This window comes from Mycteria americana, chromosome 8 (genome assembly GCF_035582795.1).
Source record: "Mycteria americana isolate JAX WOST 10 ecotype Jacksonville Zoo and Gardens chromosome 8, USCA_MyAme_1.0, whole genome shotgun sequence".
NCBI lineage: Eukaryota > Metazoa > Chordata > Aves > Ciconiiformes > Ciconiidae > Mycteria > Mycteria americana.
This window is the reverse complement of record NC_134372.1, coordinates 38,947,813-38,974,081: the sequence shown is the minus strand read 5'-3', so window position 1 is coordinate 38,974,081 and position 26,269 is coordinate 38,947,813. Positions and strand designations below refer to the sequence as shown.

The following is a 26,269-nucleotide window of genomic DNA, read 5'->3' as shown; positions in this document are numbered from 1 at the left end:
TTCCAAATGTCAGAGAGTAATTAATATCCATTTTAAAATTTACTGTCACAAGAAGCTGAATGGCCACTACACTTCAGCTCATTTAGAAAGCCCAGTTTTACTTCTAGATATAGACCTGTAAAGTCTAGATACAGATATGAATTACTTTTATATTATCATTTTCAAAGTAAGAAGGTAAAAGTCAACCTTTATGAGGGGGGTTATGTCAAATTTTACAATAGTATTTTTTCTTTTACAAACAATATAAAACATTTAAAATAATGTTTTCAACTCTGAAAATACATGTTTTTCACTGCAACAAAGAACAATGAGTATAGAAAAAATGTAAAAGGCATAGTTAATACTCTGAGTGACTGTGACTTAAAGCATCTGTATTAAGAACATTTCAAATTCTGCTTCTTTATTCTGTGCAGATTATCTAGAAAAGTGGTTTACTGGCAATTGCAAAGACACTTATAGCCATTATGTGTATTATAACCAGTTACGGCCAACAGTTTTCAGTTTTGGAATCTTCAGTATTCTGTAAATATTGAACAAACTGTAATGTTAATAGAAATTTTGTATTTTAAATTGTTCTTCTTCAGCAGTGTAATCTTTAAAAATAATAACTTCCTTTGTTTGCAATTTACAGACAGTTAAATTTAGTTCCTGGACAGAAGGTTCTTTGATGTAAATTGCCTAAGACAGCTCATAATAACATTGCTTGGTGTTTTTCAGGCACAGTAGGGAAGGCACCAACAATACAAGCCAGCAAAAGTCCTGGGGGCTTTGGTGTTCAGGTCTCTGCAAATCAGAAAAACAAGCTGAATGACCCTGGAGGTGGTTCTTTCAGGTAAAAAAATAAAAAATAATAATAAAAAAAATGCAGGGGGGTGGTGGTGGTAGGATCTTAAATATAAAATAGAATTTAGAATTGGCTTAACACCAGAGGGCAGTGTTTTACAATAATTCCTGCATTTTCTTACTGTGATTGGATGACAATTTTCTTACTTAGTTCTATTTAAAAAAAAGCGAAGGGGTCATCACATGTCTTGAGGATTTTTCTCTACATGCGCTTTTTAATGTTTAGTAAAGCCTTCAATTCTGTGGCTTATAATAAAACTTCTGGTAAATGGAGTTATGTGTATGAAGTTTTAAAAAAAATACACAGTTGGTTTTATGTATCAGATTCTAATGTTCAAATGGAACGTATCTTGCTGAGAAGGTACTAATTGTGACAACAAGGCATCCTGTCGATAGGCTTCTGCAGCTAAGCTGCAGCTATCCCCTCATCAGCATAGAGAAAATACTGTATCGTTTTGGTAGTGGGTTTGGAGGGGGGAGTTTTGTGTGTGTGGAGGACTGTTGTTCTTGGTTTTAAAGAGAAGACATTGCTGTATCTGTTCTTCACGTGCTTACTTAGGTAGCAGAGGTTGGGGCGTTCTGTGGGTCCCTGTAGTAATCAGGTGCTGCAAAGGTTCAACGCTGTAGTATTGATGCATTGTGCTGCTATACCAGTTCTTTTGTACTTCAAACTTCTATTTTATATATATTTTGGATATTTTTACTCTTTGTAGTGAAAAGCTAATCTTATGTTTGCTGCATTTTGCTTTCGCTACCATAATTTTATTTTTTTTCCACTAATGAAAGTACATTTTATTTGTGTTTAAACATTTTCTTTCTTTGTTAAACGATGAAATATTCCTAGATTTTCATTTTTGTCTTCTGGAATTCTTATGTTGCTCTGACATCATCAAACCAGTAATTAATTTTCAGGCTTATGCTTTTGCAGGTGAAGTAAAAGAGAATTTGTAGCTCTTTGAAATATCTCTCCTTTGAGGCATGTCAGTATTGCAACTAATAGTGGTAGTACTTAGTATTAATCTAGACGCAAAATCATTCAATTTTTTATTTTCCAATGCTTTTGCCTCCCACTGAGTATTTAAATGATTTAAAATGTCTGTTGGGTTCAATTGTACTGTCTTAATAAGTATTTTTTATGTTTGTAAGCAACATGAGCATTTATTCTTCGTTAGTATAGCTTTCAATTTTACATACACCAAAAGGGACAGCATTTTTTTAACTGGATGTTGTAAACTGTGCCAGGATTGATTCTTGCATTCACTTAGTTTATACATAGAATATATTAGGTTAGCTGGAATTGTTAATTTTCCCTTGGGGAGAAGCAAATGCTCAAGGCACTGATTGATAAATCAATAAATCTTTAGTGAGTTTGGTAAATAAGCTGTCAAGGGTGTATGTCATTTTTCCTCTAGAGAACAAATTTTAGTCAGAATGAATGTGTTTGTTTCCTTGCATTGTTTTCTCCTGCAAAAGAGTAAGACACAAAGCTGCATTTAAATAAGTCCATAAAATTGCAAGGATTTATTAAACAGCAGCAAAGATCAAGCTTTTTCTTGATATCTTAACAAAGAATTCCGTTGTTTGTGTATTTGCATTTCAACCCCTAACCTCTCCTGAGGACAAATAGATGTCTGACTATTAAGCCTAAAGGCACAGAGCTGGAAATCTGTATTAATCCTCTGAATGCTGACTAGTTTTCCTCAACATTCCCAGCGTGTGTGAAGAATGTGTTTTTAGCCAGAAGGCAAACTGGCATCTAAAGCAAAGCAAGAATTTTGAAAAATAGTTGTGTTATGTATAAATTTATTTTGCCCTTAGTGTTTTATTATTGCATATTTGTTTCATTATTTTATATTCTGCTTTCTTTAAAATAACTTACTTGAGCTTTTCACTCTTGTGAGCAAAGTGTTGGTCACCAGAAATGGAAATGTGAACTTTTTTATTTTCAGTTTCTTCTATTCTGGACTGTGGGAAATACAGGAAGGAATTACATAAAAGATGTAGCAATTAGGAATTTTTGCAAATTACCGCTTAGCCTTTAATGTCAGCATTTATTAATGAACTGTAAGACTGCTTACATGAGTTCACTGGATATTATAGTAGCTGTTCTGTGATGCCGGGTTTTCAACCCAAGACTTCTGCAATGTAAAGTTGTATTCATCAAATTTTATGTCACCTTTTTTGGTATTAAAATTTCTTGTTGCTAAATTTTTCAGAGAGAACTACAGACAAATCAATTTAGTTGACTTTTCAACTATGTTAATGCCTAAGGATGGAAATTTGAATTCCATTTTTTGTAATTTTTTTGTTTGTTTTCCAGTAGAGATCCAAACTTACATTTGTATCATAATAGTCCAGCTAGAAGTTTCTGTAGTTGGGAGAGATGAAGCAGAAGGCCCACTGAAGTCTGCTAGGGGCCTGTGTATTTGGCTACAACTGCTGTGTACATCATCATCTAGTCTGGTAACCTCAGAGCTCCCACTAACATAATCTACCACTGATGACAGTGAAAGTAGCAGGCTCTCAAAGTAATTATTACCCATAGTTCAGATTGTGGTCAATATGAAGAACTAGTGGAAACATTAATTCCCCCTGATACTGAGTTAGAATAATTTCTGTTGGAAGGGACCTTGGTAGGTCAACTAGTCCAACTTCTGACTCAGAGCAGGTTTGGGTAGATCAGGGACTTGTCCAGTTCTGTGTATCTTAAAGGACGGAGATACACGTTTGTACTCTTGTATTATCCTACCACTTCCTAACTGTATTGAGTAAGCCTCAGTGGCATTGCATGTAAAATGAGGCAAGAAGTGGACAGAACCATTCCCTTAGTGTGTGTGATGATATGTTTGCCATAGTGTACCAGCTAGCCAGATGCTCCTTCCTTTTCACAGCAACCTTTCTTTTTCTGAAACAGTATTGTGAAGTTATATGTAAGCTCTTGGAGCTTGGCAGTATCAGGTTTTATACAGCCAATGTGATGGGGGTTTTTTCAGAATCAGTTCTATGAAGTGACTGAGATCATTTGAAGCTTATCTTAGTATTTTATGCTGCTGACTGGCAACATTTTAAAGTAGAGTCTACATGGAAATAAAAAATTTCTTTTCAGACCTCTTTTGCCTAGCCAAAAGAATCTGTTGCCTATTATTCTATTTTTATTTTTAAAAATAAAAGTTTAATAACATAGTTCTGGCAAAATGCCTCAAAATGCATTATGTTACATCTAATAATGTGCAAAGCAGCCTGTCCTTTAAGGAGAGATAGAAAGCTAATGTAGGTGTTAAATGGATAACTTCAATGTTTTCATGTCAAAATGGTATATGATGTAAAACCTTAAGCTTTAAGTTTCTTTGTTTTTCCAAATAAATATTTCAAGCTATAAGGTGATTGTGTATTTTTTCCATATTTTTCAAAATAAGGAAAAATGCTGACCCCAAAGGTGGTATGTTCTGTCATCCCTTTTGCTTATCAGTGAGAAGATCCAACATAGACCAGGAATGAATTGTACAACAAAGCAGTATTAGGGAGAAATTTCAAATTAAAGCTTGAAAGTCAGAATAAGCATTATAATAAATTTGTGTAAGTAGAATTTATGCCATTATAAAATGTAATATAGTAATATAGTATGTAATTTCAAGTCACCGTTTATATCCAATGTATTGTTGTTGATCTCTGATCTTGTGATCCGTGGAATTTGAAGACTTGCTCAGTCTCTTGCATACGTGTAGGCACTTTGCCCTAACAAGATGAAATTTCACTTTTGAGAGACAGTGGAATCAATAGTATAATGTTGTCTCAGTTGCTTTATGTATTCTCATAGCTTATTTGGGAACAGTTCAGTATTGCAGATTTGGACATCATTGGCTCAAATATTACAAAGTGAATGAGAAAGAAAAACAGTATGCAGTTGTGCAGTTAAGATTTGTTCATAAAGAAAATGCTACCGGATTTTTATAATGGCTTGTCTTAGTTTATACAAAATTTTTGAAGCATGTTACAGACCACTCTGCAAATATTTTGTTTTTTTCTTTCTTATTTTCAAATAAGATTTTTCTCTTTTTGTAATTGCACAAATGTTTTTAATGAAGAGGAGAGGGAGAGGTGTTACAAGAGGTTGAACATAGGAGGAAGAATTGAACTTTTAGACTACTTTAAGATGTAGCTTGTGTTTGGAAAAAGTTTGAGAACCCATGCTGTCTTCTTAAAAATAGCACACATGTTGGAATGTTAGATTTATCCCATAAGACTCAGAATTTAATTCAGTAAAAACCAAATAATTACTGAAACAGTATAATTAGTATGAGCACAGTAATATATACCAAGAAACATGAAATCGTTAAATACTGTGCTGGGATGAAAACAGAAAGATAGACAGTAATCATCAATCTAGACGACCACTGGATGGCATCTTTGTTCCATGGAATGACTTCTGAAAACTCACTCATCTGGACTTAAAAGTTGACTTCTATAGGAAATTGTTTGGGAAGAATGCCAGCCCTCTTTATGTGTAAACGTGTGTGTGTTTCAGTATCCAAACCCAAGCTCTTTTTCGTGATGAAGTTCCTCAAAGTCAGAAAGGATATATTGATAAAGTTTTTCCCATTAGACCGAAAAATTGTAGTCCCAACTACGATTAAAACGTTTCATATCTATCTTCCATGTAACAAAAAAAAAAAAAAAAAAAACAAAAAACAAAAAACAAACCCAAAACAGCTGTACTCGCAGATAGTAGATTGCCAATGTAAGATGGAAGGCAATTATTCTGTCCAGTAGTTACAGTGACAGTCTTTATAAGTGCTATTGCATTGATTTTGATAATTTCACTGGAATCCTGGTTTGTGCCCAAATTAATGGTCTGGTTTTATTTCAGACAATATTTGTTTATTTATAATGTGGTCACAGATCTGTACTCTAAATAAAAATTGGAATAGCTAAAATGCTAAGCAGAAGGAAGGTAAAAGATTGATTGTACTTTCTTCAGCTATTAAGTAAAAGTAGAGATAAGTATAAAATTCTCTTAAAAATTGTGTTCTTGAAGTCAAGAGTGCTATCTTGATTTTTGTATGGATGATTGCTTGAAGGAGATGCAAGTACCTCAATCCTGGCAACCCGATCTGGAAGTACAGGATTGAGACTGTATTACTTACTTCTAGCCAGATTGTGCGTAACTCTGTGATAAATGCTTGCTAAAGCAAGTGAGATCATGGGTGCTGTATATAGAGAAAGCATGTGAGTATCCTGCTCAGTTAATATTTTATCAAGATCCTTTGAGTCCTTGTGCTCAGGTCCCCTCAGCAGCCAGCGGTACCCAGGCACTGCTGGATCCCACAGGGCAGCAGTGCTGCCTTCGCACCCACAGAGAGGTCAGCGTCTACTGGGAATCAGTATTGCGGGTTTCTTTCTTCTTTTTTTTTTTAAACTGCACAAGCTGGTTAATGTTTTGTAGTTTGGTCAGTTTTAGCTTTATTTTGAAATTCTGGGCGCAAGTCTGTTTTCCAGTAGCTTCCACTATCTTACATAGTTTTGAGTTTGTGTTATGATAACCGCCTTTATATGAATTTGGTTTTCCAATGGTTTAAAAGGCCTGCTGGATTTGGGCCTTGTGAGTCCTGGGTAGATTACCTTGAGTGATGCTCATTCTATTTCAAGCGTTGAGGTTTTTAACCCCCTCAAAATCTTAGTTTTTCCCCTTTTTCAGTTTTAGTCACTGTTTTTCATTTGTAGTTAGAGTCTTTTGAATTTGCCACTGAATATTTAAGTTACTGTTGGTTGTCCTGTGGCCAAATACATTTATCGGCTCTGGTACTTGGGGGCAGTTTCACAACTGGTTGGACAAGGCCGAAGAGTAGTTCGGTCATCTATGCACTGAATGCATAGGAGCCCAGTTTCTTCATGGCAGTTCTCGTGACCCTCCTATGAGTATCACATACATACCATGTGAAATGTAAAATGAAAATCCTTTAGACCCAGCATTAAAACCATCAAGGTAGGAGATCAATTTTGTGACACTATCCTCAGGAATTTCATTCTAAGAGAAGAAATCAAGTGCTTAGCACTTGTGGAAAATAATAAAAGCTCATTTGTGTAGCGTTTTTCTGACAATCATTGTAAATTTTCCATTTTCTGCCTCAAGTGTTCAGTACATTTCTCCAGATTTATACAAACAAAAATCCCTTCTTAACTTCTTCCCACAAAAGAAAACAAAACCAGTATTTAACAAACCATGGAAGTCTTCCACCAAAATTTGGCTGCTCTAGTGCAGATATCAAGGAGAGTATGGGAGGACAGGGAGGACCTAGATTATGGATTTCTAGATTTCTCTCCTTTTGTTCTCAGACCTCACTTGTAGCTTTTGGTTTTTACTGTAGGCGTTAAACTTGTTACAAGTGACAGAAAGTATTCTGGGGTCCACAGGATGACATCTATGTAATAATTCTTTAAAAATCTTTTAAATTAAGCTTTTATTTGTTTGCTTTATGCAGTAGTAGGAGCCTGGACTGGTTGTATGTGGATCTTTTCCATATATATATATATATATATGGAATATATATATATATATATATATAACAGTGGCCTGGGAAGTGCTGCTATCATCTTCTCAAATGCAGCTCATTTTTCTAAAACTAGTTGACATGTTCAACTGATTTTTGTATGTTGCCAGAGAAAAATACCAGTGCATATTCAAACCACACTTGGAACCCAAACTTACCTATGAACTCATCACGGTCAAAGAATCTTTCTTGACTATTGCTGAAAATGCTTTGGTGCCCATTTTGATAGGAACTTGTGAAACAGTTCAGGATTCCAAACTCATGTTTTTGCTTGTAATGTCTGTGGGGTTTTTATTTATTTTATTGTTTTACTCCTAGTTTTCAGCATAAAGAGAATAGCCAAATGCTCTGTCTTTAGTGGTGATCATTGCCTTTAGTTTCCTGACCATCCTGGTTTCATTGATATCACTGACTCTCAGATGAAGAAAAGACACCTCTGTCACACCTTCTGTTACAGACAAATTGTCCTGCTTCTAAAGTTTTCCTAATGTGATCAGAGAAATATTTAGTTATTTCTGAATCTAGAATATATTCTATGAAAATAGAGACCCTAGCGGTTGTGCCTCAGGTTGGCCTAGCCACCGGGCACGTTGCATGATGATTACTTTTGGAGAAGCAGGTAATATACAAAAAGAATATATCACATGCAGAATTATTTTTATTTGGGTTTTTTTTCATTATAGAGATGATGATGACATCAATGATGTTGCCTCTATGGCTGGCGTTAATCTTAATGAAGAAAGTGCCCGAATTATGGCTACCAACTCTGACTTGGTTGGAACCCAGATACAGTCCTGTAAAGATGAACCCTTTCTTGCTGCTATACCTCTACATAAACGCATACTTGAAATGGGTGAGAAACATGTCCTTTCCTTTTGACAGTGTTTCCTTTGAAGTTAGGTGCTTCTGAGTAACAGAATATGCTTAGCACTTAAGATTGTTTTTTAAGCGTTTTATTACATAATCCTGTATTACTAAACTTTCAAGGTTTTTGTGATAAAAATAACTTAGTTATCTCAAGTTGGGAAAAAAATAGTATACTGGTACTTTTATACTTCATGCTTTCCCCATGTTTTTTTATATCCAAGGATCTCAAAGCTCTTTGCAAACATGAATTATTTCTCACAATCCTCCTTCATGTTTTACACATGAGAAGATTGAAACAGAGAGGTAAAGTAAGTAGTACAGGTCACAGAGGACACCTGTGAATAACATTTAACAGAATGTTGAAGTTATCTGTCAAGATTTTCTTTCCCCTTACAAACCAGTTATTCAGTTCTTAACACCTGCATCTGTTTAAGTTCATAGTGATTTTCTTACAGCATTTTTTCAAAAAGTTGTATTTATTTATCCTGGCAAAAAGGTGTATTTATTTATTCTGCCATTTGAAAATAGAAGTTGAAAACTTTAGTAGAAAAAAAAAACTATTCAAAATTAGTGATGTTTTACGGTTAGTATGTATGCTCAGAATGTATTGTATATGACATACTTCATTAATACACTATATATGTTCTAGTACCTAAATGTATCTCTGTCAACATAATTTTGGTAATAGTTTCAGAGCTATCAGGGTCTTAATATACTAAGCTCAAATTGTTTAGGGGCATAAATCATGTATTTCTTTTAGAACTGTGCTTACATCACTAGTTAAATTTGTAAAAATATTAGGGATCTAGTTCTCGTAATTTTAAAGATAAGACCAAAATCTTGTTAAAATCGGTACAGTTAGGTTTGTAAGTCATGCGGTTACTTCTGAAATGTTATTTGTGTTTATGTTCATTGAATTAATGGAAGCCTTTTTATATTGCAGTTGCAGGCAAAGTTCTTCATGGACTTGTTGTCAAGCTTCACTCTTGTATTTTAATTAGTGCCCTTTTAAGTTCTCATTCAGAGAAATGAAATATTTTGCATGCTATAGCTATCATGTTGCGATGATGTGATGGATGGCATTATGTGATGCAGTCTGGGAAAGCATATGTGCAACATTTTGTGAGGTGGCTTACCACCACCTGAGATAGGAAGCCAGCAAGTTTTTCATGAAATTTGTTTGTTTGAGAATCTGTTGTGAGGGATGCTCACATAATAGTTTATACAGGTGTAAGAAAACAGAAGGGAAACAGACATAAAACTGTTAAAAAGAATGGGAAATCAGTAATGAATTTGCCATATAAGCCTTAATGAACTGTCTGGGTGTAACAATTGCTGCACAACATGAAGCTGTAATTACAAGTGCAGGACTTACAGGAATCTGTACATACTTTCAGAGCCACAGAACCCATCACACTATTCATCACTGCCTTTTGGGGTTTGCTCCTCTGAGGAACAAATCCCTATGGCTGTTTTTGAAGCTTTATTGGCTTTGATAATTGAAATGAAACTTTCAAAGCTTTTAAAAGCAGCTGCAGGGATTTACTTCTCAAAAGCAGTGAATCCAGAAGAGCGGCCACTCCTAGTGATCTCCTGCAGCCACTTTTAGAGCTTTATTTTGGCTTTACATGAAGCCTTTTATAGTTTTGAAAGTGGCTGTGGGGTTCACTAGTGGCTACTATCTGGGATCTATGGCTCTTGAGGAGAGAATTCCTTCAGCTGATTTTGAAGTTTTAGAAGCTTGGTTTTCACTGTGTGTGGCCAGATTTGTTGTTTGCATAGGACCACACACAAATTTAGTAGTTTGTGCTACTGGGCACTTAAAATAACGACATTGTAAGTTCACGACAAAACTCAGTCTTACCATATGTTGCTGTGCCTAGACACACCAGGACTAAGCAAAGGAGGCTGTGACCTTCTCAAGCACATTAGGAAAAAGAAAGTATGTTATGTGAGTCCTCATTCTTCTGTTTCCGTTACGCCTGTTGACAAATGAGATAAAATAGATTGTTTCGTCTTACTTTTACCTGAATGTGACTTAAACAGACCTTATTTCCTACCTTTAAATCTATTCATATTTAATGATCACTTTAGTTTTAGGGCACGTTTTTAATGTTTTAGTAAAAGAGAGATTTGTGGTATGTACAGTATTAGGAAACTGCTCTTCTCTCCTTTCTCAGAAGCTAGATCTTTCAAGTTTTCTGTAATATTAATCTCCTTCTCTTTTTTTCTGAGCAAGAGCTCTGTCGAGCAACTCAGTAGTGTTCCCCAAAGGCTGTTTCAGAGATTGTGCTTCCATTCACCAGAGTCAGAATATAAACTGCTAAAGTGAGAGCAGATGCTATTCAGTCTTTGGCAGTAACCACCAGCCAAATGCCTCAAAGTTACAGTGAAATATATTGTACGTTCTTATCTCTACTGTAACTTGGCAGTGTTATCATCCAAAGTTTATTTTAAATCTAAATGACTAGTATTATTATTGATCCTTTTAAATGGAAGAAGTAACTGAAAGGTAATTCATGCAAAGATAATCATCCACTTCCCACATGCTTCCTTATCCAATTTTGTATCTAGTCATCTTTGGCTGGTAATCATTACCGTTCATGTAGGAAGACGGGCTGTGACTGTTACAAATTCTTCTTTGATGCAAAATGAAGAGTGGGTATTTCTTAGCAGATAATGTGTTTCTTTTGCTATTCCGTTCAGGATCATAAAATTTTAAACCCTGATCTTTCTACATGACAGCACAGCACAATGAAACACATGCAAAGAGTTGTAAGGCTTTTGTTTCTCCTTTTGGGAAGTTGAGATGTAAGAGGTTGATGTTCTTCATGCGTGTGCATGCTGATGTGCATACAAACTCTTAAAACTTTCTAGGTCTTTAACTTTATTACTAAAATAGGTAGTATTTCTTTAAAGGGCAAGATAAGCCAATTAGACCCTCACAAATAAATAATGCTGAAAAATCCTAGCTTTTTCATGTGGTTTTATGGGAAAGAAAAGAGAAAAATAACCTTAATAATTGTAATTGTTTCACTTTCATTTATTCATAAGCTATTTCTTGGTGGGTAAGAATGCTGTATTAGTTAGGTTTTAGAAGCTTGTTTTTGACATTCTGAGTTTCCACTGTTTACCAAAAGGGGCAACGCTTTAGTGAATAAAACTATGACTTAGCAAGTTGTTTTAAGCATGACAATTTTCTCTGGTTTGTAACCATCTTGTGAAAATAGAAACTCCGTGACTCAGGAATTACCTTATTACAGCATTGTTTCTGAGAGCAGATAAGAATTAGGCTGTGCTGTGTTTTATATTTAATATTAGTGAAAGGTAGCAGGACATGGTGAAGGGTGGGATAAAAGGTGACCCTTTTTATATTGCCTGATAACTAAATCCATGGGAAAAGGGAACAGATATGCTGTGTACTTCCTGAGAAGTCTTTTGACTGAGAGTTGATGGTCTCTAGAACCTCCGCTAACAGTTCCAAAAATCTTTGCTTTATATTTTGTGGTCAACAGAGCATGTTATCCTCACAAGCTTAGAATCTGCAGCAGCTTATTAATTCCTACAGCTTCTGTTTTAATTCTAACTGGTTTCTTCTACAACCAGATGATGCCATTTTTGCTTTTACTTGAATATCCCTGGAATGTCACAACTTGTGGAGAATCTTAACCATAAATTAGCTGTCTTAATGCAATAATAATGAAGTGTAAGTTTGGCATACTGTATTCTTTGACTTGGATTGTTTCTTTCTCTCTTTCTCTTCACTTTCAATGTTCTTCACCCAATTTTTCTACTTCATTTTTTATTGTTACAGAGCACTGGCTGAATAGAATAATTACAAATGTGATATTCTAAGAAATGTGGGACTGGTTTGGCATATTGAATACATTTTAACTGTCCATCTTGTATTTTCAAATTATTTTTATTTAAATATGTATGATAAAAATGTATTGGAGAATCATCTATGATATTTTTATTTCACGTTCATTCAGAATTATTTTTACATCTGCATTAGGAAATCAGTTTTTCTATAGCATGAGTTTATGAAACACTGTATTTATGTCTGTCATCTAGCATTGTTATAAATTTTCTTTGGAAAAAGTCTCTTAAATTGACAACATAGCATATACCTGCAACGTTTCCTATCAAAAAATTCGTACTGCATTCTCTTGCTTCATCCAAATAGATTTTTAGGCTAGAACACATATAGTGGTGCAGGCCAATTATTATGAAGCTTGAAAATGTGCTGATGAATCCAAATTCTCCTAGTCCAGTAGTTAAAAGGCCTACAGTCTTCCTTAAAACAGCTTCAGAGAAGCTTGGCTTGATAGAATTAAGCTACTGTCTCTGTCAATGTAACAGTTGTAGGGTTAGGTTCAACATAATTTATAGATTTAACTTTTTGTTATTTTACATGTAATAGGTTTTTTAATTCTGTCTGATGAAATATTGATCACTGTTCTACCTTGATTCTTTCTTTGTTCAGTCACTCTTGAATTGCATGTCTGCAATAAAAAATGCATGTTAAAACATAAGGAAATAGCTTATCTGTGTTTTCTGTATTCTGGAGTGTATTGAATCTACTATGTGGCATCACAGTGGCAGCCCAGTTGTATGCATATGTATATATTTTAAATAAATAATTTGGATACTGTAGAGGGCATTTTATATTGCTAAACCATCTGAAAACTGATTGGGATATCCTTCATGGAACCAGGCCAGTAGATTTCAGAGCCTCTAAAGCATTTGTTCCTAGTTTAATAAGAGAGTCACTCTGTCATCCCCATTTCATCTGTTTGTTTGTCAACAGTTGTATTCATGTTTGAATGAGATGAAACTGTCCTATTGATGATTGCTCTTTCATATACAGAGCAGTTCTAACATAAAAGTATACTTATTTCTCTAGTTGGTTTACTTTAGAGGGTTTTTATAGCTGCTTAGATTACAGTTGTGGGTTCTGAAATTCTGAGCTATCGGATTGCCTGTGAACATAATTTTTTTTGTTTTCACTGCACTTTTTGTTGATGTGACTTAGTTGTTTTCATTGTTGACTTTTAACTTTTTATCCATGAGTTGATTTGTCTTCAAACTGAAATACTCCTTTTAGTATCAGTTTTTCCACCAGCATCTTTCTGTCAGGATGACCTCCTTAAATACCTGTGGACATAACTCTTAATGTGTTTGGAGATAGGTCTAAAATGTACTTGTTCTTAAGCATAGCATTTTGAAGTCATGCATTGTCCTAATGACATACTTAGTCCACTTGAACTGTACCTAAAGTGGTGTTTTCTGTGATTCTAGTTGCTTTTTCTCAGGAAAAAGAAGTCATGATAGGTATTGTATAATCCAGATTGCAAGTTATTGTGCATGCCAGATACGCTGAATTTCTCTAGTTCCTATAAACTTCAGTATGTCACCTGCAGAGATATGCAGATGTAGAGATGTATCTACACTCTGACATCTAGAATAGTTCTGTAACTTAGTGCAGAGTTAGAAGGTTTTTTTCATTAGTATAAAACAAGCAATTTGCTAGAAATTTTATTTAGGTTACAATGTGTGCACTGCTCCCAATCTTCTTATCAATGTCCGTAGCTGTGATCATTTAGTTTCTTATGTTGAGATTGGAGTTTATTGTACATGTTCAATAGAGAATCTGGTTTTATATTCCAACTTAATCGATTACTAATCTTACAATATTATAAGACAATTATATGTTATTTGCATTTATTATTTCCTTTTCAAAAAAGGTGGGAATACGTTCCCCTGTTAGTATCAGCAGCAGTGTTGCCAAATAAACATAACCAGTAAGTATTTCAGCAGAATGTTAAACCGTATTGTTGTTCTTTCTTTAATAGGTCCATGATTAGACTTCCTGTTTTACAAGATGTCCCAACATGTGTTGGAATGGTAACTTCAGTACCACCTGAGAGCTTGGAGTCTGCCTTTCTGTGAAAGGTAGGGCAGCTTCTGTTCAATATTTTTTGTGTATTTCTAAGGTTTTCTTTTTATTAATCTTACTGGTTCTGCAACACTACAGAATCTGAGTTATGCTTTTAGCAGTATCACCTCTAAGTGCCAGACTGATGTTATTTCATCAAGCAGTAATTTCTCAAAATAAATGTAGATAATGTTCAAACTATGATTATTTATGACAAAAATGAAGCTGTTTCTTCAGGCATCATTTTCAAAGGTTTTACTCAATTGAACTGAGAGCGTGACCATGCTATTTGCTCCCAGAAATATTTCGAGAATTCAGGTTTTGTTTTCACCAGGATACCTTGCTTCTGTTTTATGAATGTAGTGGAAGAGCCTTCTGTAAAAGGTCTTGCTATTTCTGGAAGGCAGTTCTGGCCTTCAGGGCCTACCAAAATATGTTGCCCAGCCTCCAAATAAGTTTGTATCTGGGAATTGAATGACTTAAATTTCTTGGTCTTTGCAAAGGAGAGTAAAATTAGGATCATCATTCTATGGAGATGCGTTCTCTACCAGATTCACTTATAATGTCCATCTCATAAAGAGATGGCTGGTAATAAATATTGGATGTAAAATAAGAACAATAAAAAGAAAACCTTAGAGAACCATTCAATATTGCAATAAAGCTGACTTACATTATCCCTGTAGGCAAACTCCATGCTCTAGAGGTGGTACTAATGTCCCCAACTCTCAACACATGTTGGAACATCTTTGTGGAGGAGGAAGTCATTGATCAGTGAGCAGCATCTTCAAGGATCGTTTAAGGGGGAAAAAGTAAAAGGTAATATTTTCTAAAATATGTTGAAATGATTGATCATTACGTTTATTTGGCAATCCTGCTGCTCATACTAAGGTTGTAATGTTTTCATTTCTTAAAATTATTGAAAAACCTCATAAACGTCACTTTAGTCTTTCCTTCTCCCATGAGTTTGAATTGCATTTGTTAGCCTCCTTCATGTTGCTGAGTCTACTGCATACGAAGTCCAGATTCTACTATAACTCATTGGCAATTTGACACTTTTTTTTCAGTGCTTATAATGTGGAGAGTGTTAGTCTGTGGTTTAACCAGTTTTGCAGTGTCTAGTGTTAAATAAGTCACAGCCAAATGTTGCGAAGCGTCGAACTGATACAAAGACATTCTACTGATGACGAACCGGTATTTGTTTTCAAGGAAGTAGCTGCAACACTGGATGTTGTGCCAGATGAGGTACCACCATCTGTTCTTGCACAATAATGTAGAAGTGCGACTTTAATAGTAACTATCATAAACTACAGCTGTTTTGACAAAATCAAATGACCATGTCTGATCTGGATAAACTTTGTAGTGGTGGATGATCTTGGTGGTGATGCACAGATTTGGTATTAATGAATGTGGCCAATGTCCTGATCTTGACAACTTTTCCTCTAATCTTGGACATACACAGATGAAGGTGCTGACATTTTGAAATTCAGGTTATGGTCTTCGATCTACCCTTCTGGTATCATTTATAATTTCCTGTATTCTTTGTGCATATCCTTTCCAGCTGACATGCACATCCCGCCTCCTTAAGATGAGGCCTCATGTTGAGCTAGTCTGCCTGGCATCAGGCTTGTAGTGGACAGCTGTGATACCTGTTCAGACATGTCCCCAACAAGACTTTTATAGTGTTAGAGAGATGGTTTCTCCAGAAAAAAAAAAATTGCCAAAATGTCTGCATTGTTTACAGAAGTTGCTTTAAAAGAACAGAAGCATATAGGCAAATTGTTATACTTGGTATTCCTTTTAATCCTTGTGTGGATGTGATTGAGAGTGTGTTCTGTTACTGCAGGGACTACGTTACAGGATGCTGGCATCTGTGCCTCCACGTGTGTTTGTCATCTCTGACATTCTTAACAACAGTTCTTCTCCATCTCTGCCTCACCTGACATATTGTCATAACCATATACTTCTTGTATTTAAGCCTGAGGTCCTGTAATGGTTTATTATCTTTTGATCTTGGGCTTAGCCCAAGAAGCACATTCTTCTAGCCTGCATGAAAACAGGTAGGGGATAAATCCCCAACTAACAACTTCTCTATTGTTTTCTTGAGGACTCTTATTGGTGTCATTGCCATATTAGTTCTTTCTCATTTGGTTCCTCTAACAATCTCTTTTGATTTGACTCTGTAGTGAGTAATCAAACACAAAAGTGCATTGAGGCATGTACTGTTATTCATAAAAATAGTGAACATATTTTCCAGTTCTCTACAGTCGCTCTGTGTTTATTCTTGAATGTTCCTGAATGTCTTTGGACATGCTTATTATGTTGTATTGTATTTATGTTTTGAGAAAACTAAGATAAAAAAAAATCATATAACCGTAATCTGTATATTCTCATTTGACTTGTTGAGACCTGCACCTATTTCAGTTCTTATCCCTCCTCTGTCTTTTACATTTTCCTCACACTCTTCAGTTGCTGCAGCACAGGTTACTGGGATTATAGGGTAGGATCTGGATGTAGTTTTCAAAAATTCTTTGACCTTCAGTGCCTCCCTTTTAATAACTTTAGTATCCTCCCTTCTTTTAGCATATACACATGAAATGACACAAAAGTAATCTTAAAGAGGAATTATTAAAAGAGAAGGAATTAAACATCAAAATTAAGGATAACATGTTTCCTTAGTACATTGAGATTTTTATTTCTTCTAAAAGGAATTAGGTAATATACAGTTTAGTTACAGAAAAAAATAAGGAAAAGATTAATTGAGTCACTTCTGTTCCTTCAGAGTTTACATTCCTTCTGTCCTCTCTGATCAACCTATAAGAGTTCCTTGCCATCTGAAGACCAAGTATTCTCTTCTCCTAGATGCACTGCTTATGTGTTCATCCTTCCATGATTTGTGGGAGCTCCTTCCATTTTCCAAGCCTCCACATACCTGTGCATAATGTTGTTTGGTGACTAGCTTGGTTCTGTTAGAGGCAAACCACTAAGGATAATAAAAAGACTCTTTAGGGATGATTAATAGCTACCTTTCAGCTGTTTAATTATCTAGCTTAGAGACAGAATTTTGGAAACTGGATTGTCTGGTTATATACATTTTAGGTCAGACCTCTTCTCAAATTAGTTAGTTCTTTTTGCCAAAAAGTATGAATTATGTGTGGGTTCCCAGACTTACTTACCTGGTTGAGAATTCTTAGAGAAGTGAAGGCTTTTTTTGGTCATTCTTACATGACTTTCATCAAAAAAACACTAATCGTATAAGTAGGGTTAAGTAGGATTCTTGAGAAATTCTTTTTCTAATTGATGAATTTTTTTGTCCTGCCCCAGATCCCACTGGCTTGCATGAGAGCTTTGAGTCAGCACAGAAAATAGGATCAGACATCTTGGCCTGGGTTACAGATAGATTTTGCATGGATACAACTATTTCTCTGGCTCTGTTGAGTTAAAATAATTATACCAATATGACCCCCTAGAATGGAGCTATTTTTCAGGTTCTCCCTTTACAAGAATTAGGGATATCAAATTAAATGAGAAGGCAAAAGTTCAAAACAAGCAAAAAGGTCTATTTTTTTTGCCAGGTGAGTAGTTAAGTTGTGGAACTCATTGTTTTAGCATGTTGCAGGTTCAAAAAATTACTTGAAAAATTAATGGGAAAAAAATTCCATCCTGACCTAATAGAGAGAAAGATAAGATCCTCTAACTTAAGATGGTCCTAGGCTGTATATTGTCACATAGTTATCACTGCACACTTTTTTTTTTTTTTAAATAGTCTTCTAGCAGCATCTCCCACTACTGCTGTTAGAGAAAGGACACTGGACTGTATTACCCAGTATAGCTTTTCTTAACTTTTTATACAATTATATAAATACATAACTATTTATTATAGTATAGTTTGTACTGAATAAGTTAAATCCACTATAGTACCTGAACGAAGCTTTATGAGTGGTTTTGTACCAGTGCATTCACACTACAGAGCTTATGAGTCTTAGCTGAATCTTACTTTGCTAAAATAATTTGGTTGCCATTTACTTTGGAGGGAGCAGGAGGAGAAGAGAGTATTAAAATTTTTGTAACGTTTATTCAGAGTTTTTATTCCTTTAGGTTACATTACAATTGTATGGCTGGTTATCTTTCTTTCTGCTGTGTCTTGCACTGAAAATGGCTATGTATTTTGAGGATTTTAATCTGTAAGTTTGGGATTTATTAATTTATTTTTTAAAAGTAACTGATATTTCACTAGTTTCTCAAATTTCACAAAAAGCTTCCTGGGGAATCATCTCAAGGTGGGTAGTTCTGAAGAAGTATAGAACAAATCCTACACCCAGCAAGTCTTGAGCTCTCAAGACTTCACGTCTCCAAGTTGTCCACTTTTGTCCAGAAGCCGGCTCATGAGATAATTTTTATCCTATGAGAGGAGGAATGTTCTTTTACAAACAAGCTTACTGAAGTAATTAATGTAGGATCTTCTGTTATTTTGTAAATAACAATTACAGGGTGATAAAAAGTTAACAAAGTTCTCCGTAACAAAGTCTGTTTATTACATATGAGGGTGAACTGGAAGTATAGTGTTGAACAGTATCAGATACTGGTTTACAAAATCTTTCCCATTCCAGTTCAGGGCTGGTTTGGAGCTGTGGAATATATCTTGGCCATCTGCCCCTCACAGAGGGGTGCTGGTTTGTACCTGCTATAGGGAGTCGTTTACCAAATCTCAAAGCACTTGGCACTGATAGTTTGGCAGGAAACGCTCCCTAGCCTGTGGCTTCCCTAAACACACTCCAGGTTACAGGTTCCTCAGAGGCGCCTGCTCAAACGACTTCATTTGGATTGGCTTTTTTTGTGAAGGTAGCAACTAAAGTTTTTTGGTTTCTCCTTTCTTCCTCCTCTCTTCCAGCGCCAGACAGGCTTAACAGTACAGCAAGTCAACATTTATTAAATTATTTATGCATTTAGTTAGTAAGACTTAAAGTGAAGCTTTTATTTAAAGGACTGAAAACAGAAAATTACAGCTAAAATTATCATACTGGTTTTTTTTCGCCTGGGATCACTAGGTTATCTTATACCCCTAGGAGTCTCTAATCCTAATCATCAGAGCTAGTGATTTGTTGTTTGCACTATCACTCTAACAAGTTTTTCCTTCAGTTTTTAATACTTAAAGTCTGTCTGGGGCTCTGGTAGCCCCCCCAACACAACCCCAGGGTATTTTGTACCCAAACAACCTCCTCAGTTTTTTCCTTTGTTATGTTCCATGCCCCATTCTCTAGCTTAATATTTAAGATTAGGTTTTCCCTTTGATAGCAGTATGAATGCAGTATTGATGGATTACTTTGTAGGCTGAGGACACTGCTATATGGGAGATGTGCCCTGTTCTTAAGTCCCACCTGATTAGGTTGGGACAAGTGAGTTCAATAATTGCCATTTATGGCTCCTCAGGGTGCCAAGGGCCCATAGTGTGTTAGAGTCGTTTCCCCTTTGTGTTTAGTCAGCCTGATAGTTAAATGCTGTTGCTCAGTTTAGAATTACCAATATAATAGTGTTAGACAAAGCAGCTATTGCTTTCTCTTGATTTCATGACCCGCTTTCTGTGGACACCACACATGGTATGTCTTAGGACATATGAATATTGCTCGTCTAGTTTTAGAAGGTGAACTGCTCTCCCCTTTCCACCCAATTTTTTCAGCTGTTAGTCTCCAGAAGTTCCTGTATAGCGTAAGTCTTGAATAGTGACTACTTAACTGATCATGTTGTGTTTAATTACCTGTAATTTTACACAGATTAAGGTGTTTTAAATGTTTCACTGCTGACACCTACAGCAGAACTATAATCGTCAGTTTCCCTTATGCTGTTGAAATGGAGGAATGGAATTTAATAAAGAATTGTGTAGTTTGGAAGGCTGCAGAAATTCAAGTGGCAGTTTTTTGAATACCTTGATTTTCCCGATGGGAAAGATTGCAGAGGGACTGACGCATGTAAAACTGTGGTGGTTCTGTTGGGATAAAAGAGGAAGGAGGCTTGAGCCTAAAATTGTAGATGCAATCCAAGGCACAGCCTACTACTTACTGTGCTGTGAGGATGAGGTAGGTAGGTAGGTAGATATGACCAGATGCATCTTTGTTGCATTATTCTAGATCTGATGCTGTTGAATGAGGTTAAATAAAAGTTTAAACAAATAATGTCACAGATTCAAGGGGGATGGACTTTTGTTATTTGTTTCCATCTTGTAGTATGCAAGCCAGCTATAAAAGCAGAAGACGCCTGGACCTAAGAAGTCTGGTTCTAGTTGCATCTTGGGCCAATATTTCATGCACAGAATTTAAAACCAGGAGCAAATTCTTAAACTTTAAGATGATAGCAGAGTGTGCTTTCTGCAGTTCTGGCTGACCTGTGATTAGGGCAAATAGAGACTAATTATGCATTCTCCCAATGTTTCTGTTGGGGGACAAGACAAATTCAAGCCCTAAATACGTGATGTTTAACTGTTTAAAACCAGTTCTTCAAGGTTTTTTCTGTTTTAAGTGTAAACATAAAGAGATTTTATACAGGCACTCAATAATTTATCACATCAATAATCAGAGTCAGACCGAATGTTTTACAAATAATTTTTTTAATCTTTGATCTCAATCCTGTCAGTCCTCTTAAAGTATAAATTATTAAAGTAACTTTTCGATTCTTTGAAAGCCTATCTGCAAAGATAGTATTTTTCTTCTGCTTCTCAAATAGAGCAGTGCTCTTCTTACGATTTATTTCAGTTTGTTTGATCAATAAAATATAATTAAACTTTTAAAGTGCAGCAAAGCCAGTACCTTTCAGATAGCTAAGCAGATGATAGCACTCTTCAGAATTTTCACTTCTTGGGACCTGAAAGTTTTCAATGACAAGGTTTAGGTGCTTTTATGTTTGTAAAAAACAATCTTGTGCTAGTGACACATATGCCAATATCAGAATAATATTGCTGAACGCTTTTTCCCTCAAGGTTTTTGGAACTTATATACAAGTTCTAACTTTGAGATATTGCAATAGCATTTCTATAAACTTTTAAATAGAATATAGTTTATTTGTAACTAAAATATTCTAACACTTATACTTCCTTTGCATGCTGTCTCGTATCATGTTGATCTTTATTAAATGCTGATTGAACCGTGGTTTGCTATTAAAGCTTCCAAACATGTAATTAAGAATTAATATGTAGGCAGGCTTTATTGTGTTGTTCTAGAAGTGCTTGGGAGATTAGAAATTTGCTTACTTTGGGGGTATTAATCTGTGATCCCTATTTTTCATATAGGATCGTGTGACTCAACTGACTACTTTAGTAGCATTCGATGCCTCTGAGGATGTGCTGAAACTGAGTCCTGCCACAAAGAATTGAAGTGTTCATGCAATCAGTCATCAGTTCTTGATGGTCTTGTACAGTTCTGGTGTAGCAGAGATCTGGCAAGAACACTTGAATGAAGAACATGACCTTAGTTATGTCTTTAAAAATATAAAAACCGAAATTCAAGTCGAGAGATTGGTTAAAATTATGGCTTGGAGCATTGCTTTGCTCCAGCTCCATTTTTGTTGTTATCCTTGATGATGTTTTTATCATAGCTCTAGGAAAAGTTCAGAATTACATTGCTAAAGTAATTTTAAAGACTTGAAGCATATACTTGTCAAAAATGTCTAAATTTAACAGATATATTATTTAAAAGCAAGCAACTTTTTTCAAATTACACATTTCTTGATGTTTTGCTTTTAAGTGTGTGGCTCCTTACTGCTTTAAATGCAGAATTTTGGTCACAAAACTACAAGTTGAGATGGCCACATTATAAAACTTAAAGCACATTAGGAAGATCACCTAAAAATCAGAAACAAGTTCAACTTTTTTTAACGAAAGACAGATGATAGCAGACTGTTGATAGAAATAAGTTAATTTTTTTGTTTAATCTTAATTTTTTCTTTGGGTTTTGGATTTCTGTACATGTGTAAGTGTATATGTTATGACCTACTATTGCAATGATCAGATGACGCAATGAAGACCAGAATCCAGAATGCTAGGACCTAAATAAAAACATCTGTAGATGAAGCCACTGTCCAGTGACTTGGTTAGAAAGGTGAATAATATATTTAGGATATTTGTGTTTTGTGATACAATTAAGTATGTATAGTATTAGAAAATATATGTGTGTGTATACACACATTTCTTAAAACTATAAATTATAGTTTATATTAATAATATAAATTATACATTATTATAATATATTACTTTATTTATATACTATAAATAAATTACTATAAATTATTTCCCCACATCATCATCAGTCTAGGGAATCTTGCAAAGGGAAGAGAAGCCTTTCTCTGTTAAAACTGGGAAAAGTAATTATGCAGACTGGAAGAATATCTCAGGAATTTCCTATTTAGAGATCAGTGTTATTTTCCTTTGATGGCAGACAGAATTCCAGTATGCTTTTTATAAATGAGAGTGGATGAAACTCAGGTGGAGATGTAGCAGTCAAGAAAAAAATACTAAGGCTTTTATATAGAAACATACGAAAATCAGCAGTTCCAGCCCTTTGCATAGATTCAGTTTCTACTTGGCATTTTCTCTGAGTAGCAGAAAGCAAAAAAGACAATCCCTAAACAATGGTATCGGAACTTTTCTTAGGTCAGCGGATCAATGAAGTGGTATGCATGACTGTTTATGAATGTATAACTAGGCCAGCCTTTCCAAGTGTAGATGAGATTGTTTCAGGAGCACACTGGTACTTTTACCTTGTTACATTGTTGTTTCCCCCAACTACAATCCAAGTATTTAAGCAGTGTGCCAAATCTTCATGTAGTATACAGCTTTGGAATGCACCCTGCTTCTGACATCCTATGCTAACAGGATTTTGACTAATGTAATTTAGAGCAGGGAAGACATGATGATGCTTCCACACATGATGAATGTTGTGCATGACAAAATGACTTTTTAAAAATTTATCGTTTTGTCTTTTTGTAGTCTGGTTTCTTGACGCTAATTCGTTTTTGGGGAAATTTGTTTTGTATTCTTTCTTCCTTAGCCTATTTTCTAAAGTAAACTAGCTTTACGTGATTGAACAGTCTATTTGCCTTCCTTCTCTCTCCCTTCAGGTAACTTCTGAATCCGTTGATAAATCAGCAGCTAGGTAGCCTCTCCGTGTGTCCCAGTTGAGGGGGAAGTCAACAGTTTTTTCCTTTTCTTTGCTCTTCTGTCTAGTTGGCTGCCAGTCAGCACTCTTGTACAGACTGGCCAGGCTGTCCTCAGGGTGAGCTGACTGTGCCCAGCTAGCAAGCTGGACAAATATGGACTGGGAGACGTGCCAGGGGGTGACCCTAGATGTATGAGGGAACTAAGGGTATTGTGCCATAATAAGGAATATGGGAAGAAGTTTGAGCTATGCAGGAGAACAGGGATCATAGAATCGCTCCGGTTTGGCAGAGAACTTGAGGGGTCATCTAGTCCAACCTCTTGCTCAAAGCTGGGTCAACGTTAAATTCAGACAAGGTTGCTTAGGGCATTGTCTGGCAGAGCCTTAAAAACCTGGAAGGTGGGAGAGTCTACAACTTTTTTGTGCAAAGTGTCCCAGTACTTAATTATCTTCATAATGAAGAATTCTCCCCTGTATCCAGTCAGAACCTCTGCTGTTTCAGTTTATGAATTTATTTCTCATTCTTCTTCCAGGCATCCTCAATAAAGAGTCTGGCTCCATCTTCTCAATAACCTCTCCCCTAAGCCTTCTTTTCTCCAGGATAAAGAACCCTCAGGTTCTCCTCATATAGGTCATATGCTCCAACCCCATAACCATCTTGGTGACTTTTCCCTGGACTCAAGTTTTTCCAAGTGTGTCTTGTACGGGGCGACCCAAAACTGACTGCAGTATTCTAGGTGTGGGCTGAGCGAAGAGGAATAATCGTGTCCCTCGATCTACTGGTTACTGTTGATCTACCATTTTGCTTGTTGATACAGTGCACTCTGCTGTTAGTCTTCATTGTTGCCAGGATGCACTGCTGAATCCTGCTTAGCCTACTGCCCACCAGACTCTCTTGTGCTTTCCATCAGTGCTGCTATCCTGGTAGGGAGTCCCCAGCCTGTATCGTTGCAGACAGTTAGTCCATCCCAGGTGCAGTACTTTGCATTTGTCCTTGAATTTCCATGAAGTTCCTGCTGGCCTGCTCATCAGGTCCTTCTGACTGGCAGCCCTTCCCTTTGCACTGCTCAGTGTGGTGCCATCTGCAAACTTGATGAGGGTGCTTTGTGTCTCCCCGTCCAGGTCACCAAGAAAGATATTAAAAAGGGTAAGTCCCCAGACAGACTCCTGAGGGACTCCGTTTATAACTGGCCTCCGAGTAGTTTTCTGGACTTGAGAATATTGTGTTGAGGGATTTCAGGAGTAGAAAGTTACTGGGATATCGCAGAGGCTGATGAAGAGGATGTAGGACAAGAATCTTTAGGAACCAGGCATGTCAGGGAATGGTCCTTTGATTATGGATGGATTTCTGAAGAGTTGGATAGGCAGAACCAGCCATATAATGGTTGAATTTACTTAGAACAAAAGTATTTAAAATTAGGAAAACCTTTATTGTGAAAAAAACCAAGGTGTGATAGTTCTTTATTATGAAAGGATTGTGTGTGTTCAGGGAAGTTGAGTAGCTGTAGTTACACTGCTGAAATTAAAAAAAATATTATTTTAACAATTATTCATTCGTACTGTTACCTAGAATACTCGGCAGAATTTTCCATCTCAAACCTCTTTTCTGGATACTAGTTAATTAAATTTCCCTTCTTACTTGCATTTTATCTTTCAGACTAGGGTTTTTTGATTGATAGCTTTGCTTACACATGTTTGCATAATAAAATGGTGCATGCTCAAATAGGTCTTGATATTGCAAGTTTGACTTGCACAAATAGCTCCTACTGATATGAATAGTCCTACTGACTTCAAGGACTTAATTTGCATGAGTAACAGTTGCAGCATTGGGATCTTAATGCGTATGTCTGCTTTCCATTATACGTTCAGCTTTCAGCAACTTCAGCGCAGGTTCCATCTCTATTACAGAGGACAAATTGGGCACCAAGAAAGATTTAATTTTTTTTTTTAGCGATAAAGCAAAAATCAGTTAAAAAGCATATATACATATTGCTAAAATCCTTAAGGTAACGTGTACAATATGGAGTCAGTGATGGCTTGAGTTAGTTTAAGAGATAACGACTTCAAAGAATCATTAAAAAAATTAATATCAGAAATACATGACATAGAGAATTCAGCTCTGGGAAGTGTGGGAATGGTGTACTGTAGTGATGTAATAAAATATACATTTAAATAGACACTGCAGATCAAAAAAAAAAGCGAGGAAGAGACGGGGCGAGGGAGAGCTGCAGGAAACATAATCTGTTTCGTTCGGCTTGGCACAAAACGAGCGATAATAGCCGTATCTGCAGACGGGACTCACTCAGAGCGGCTGGCACCGCGGGCGGCGTCGCTGCCCGGCTCCGCGGCGCGCCAGGCACTGCGCGCAGCGCGGCCCGCCTCGGCGGCGCGCGGGAGGAGCGCGGGCTCGGCGCGCGGGGCCGCCGCAGTGCCCCCTGCCGGCGGCGGCCGGCCCGCCCGCGCCGTGATTGACCGGCCCCAGCCCGGCCCTGACAGAAGCCCAGGGTGATGCTGAACGCTGCCAGTTCGTCTCAGATCACATCATTAAAATAACAGAAGTATACATCCATGTAAGACCACTGCTCACTTGTTCGTCTTCATTTTTTCGACGTGTGATGGTTTCTCGCTCTTGAATTTGGCCAGGAAGAGATAGGAATGCCTCACAAAACAAATACTCGTTCTTAAGCCTCTCAGGTTTGTATTTGCTCAGGGACCCCTCCCGCAAACGAAGATTACAGTTTTAATTAGCCATTCAGGAAACACTTTCCAAAATATTCTCAAACAAATTTCCTGTAGTGTTTTGCATACCCGTTAACGTATTGCGAACAAACAGATTCACAAATGTTATTAAAAGACTTGTGTTCGTTCAGTGGAAAACTGAGTCGGTGTAATCAGAGTATTTACTCTTTTATGGTGGGTCAAATCCAATAATC

At 36.3% G+C, this 26,269-nt stretch overlaps 1 protein-coding gene across 2 annotated transcripts in view; it reads left to right on the top strand.

The window, feature by feature from the left end:
- Positions 1-26,269, top strand: part of LOC142413985 (transcription initiation factor TFIID subunit 4-like) — a 148,942-nt gene that overhangs the window by 38,468 nt on the left and 84,205 nt on the right. For both annotated transcript variants that reach the window (XM_075510770.1, XM_075510769.1), the window contains exons 9-10: positions 718-832; positions 8,075-8,244. In XM_075510770.1, the coding sequence (XP_075366885.1) occupies positions 718-832; positions 8,075-8,244 (285 nt within the window). The remainder of the gene's footprint in view (positions 1-717; positions 833-8,074; positions 8,245-26,269) is intronic.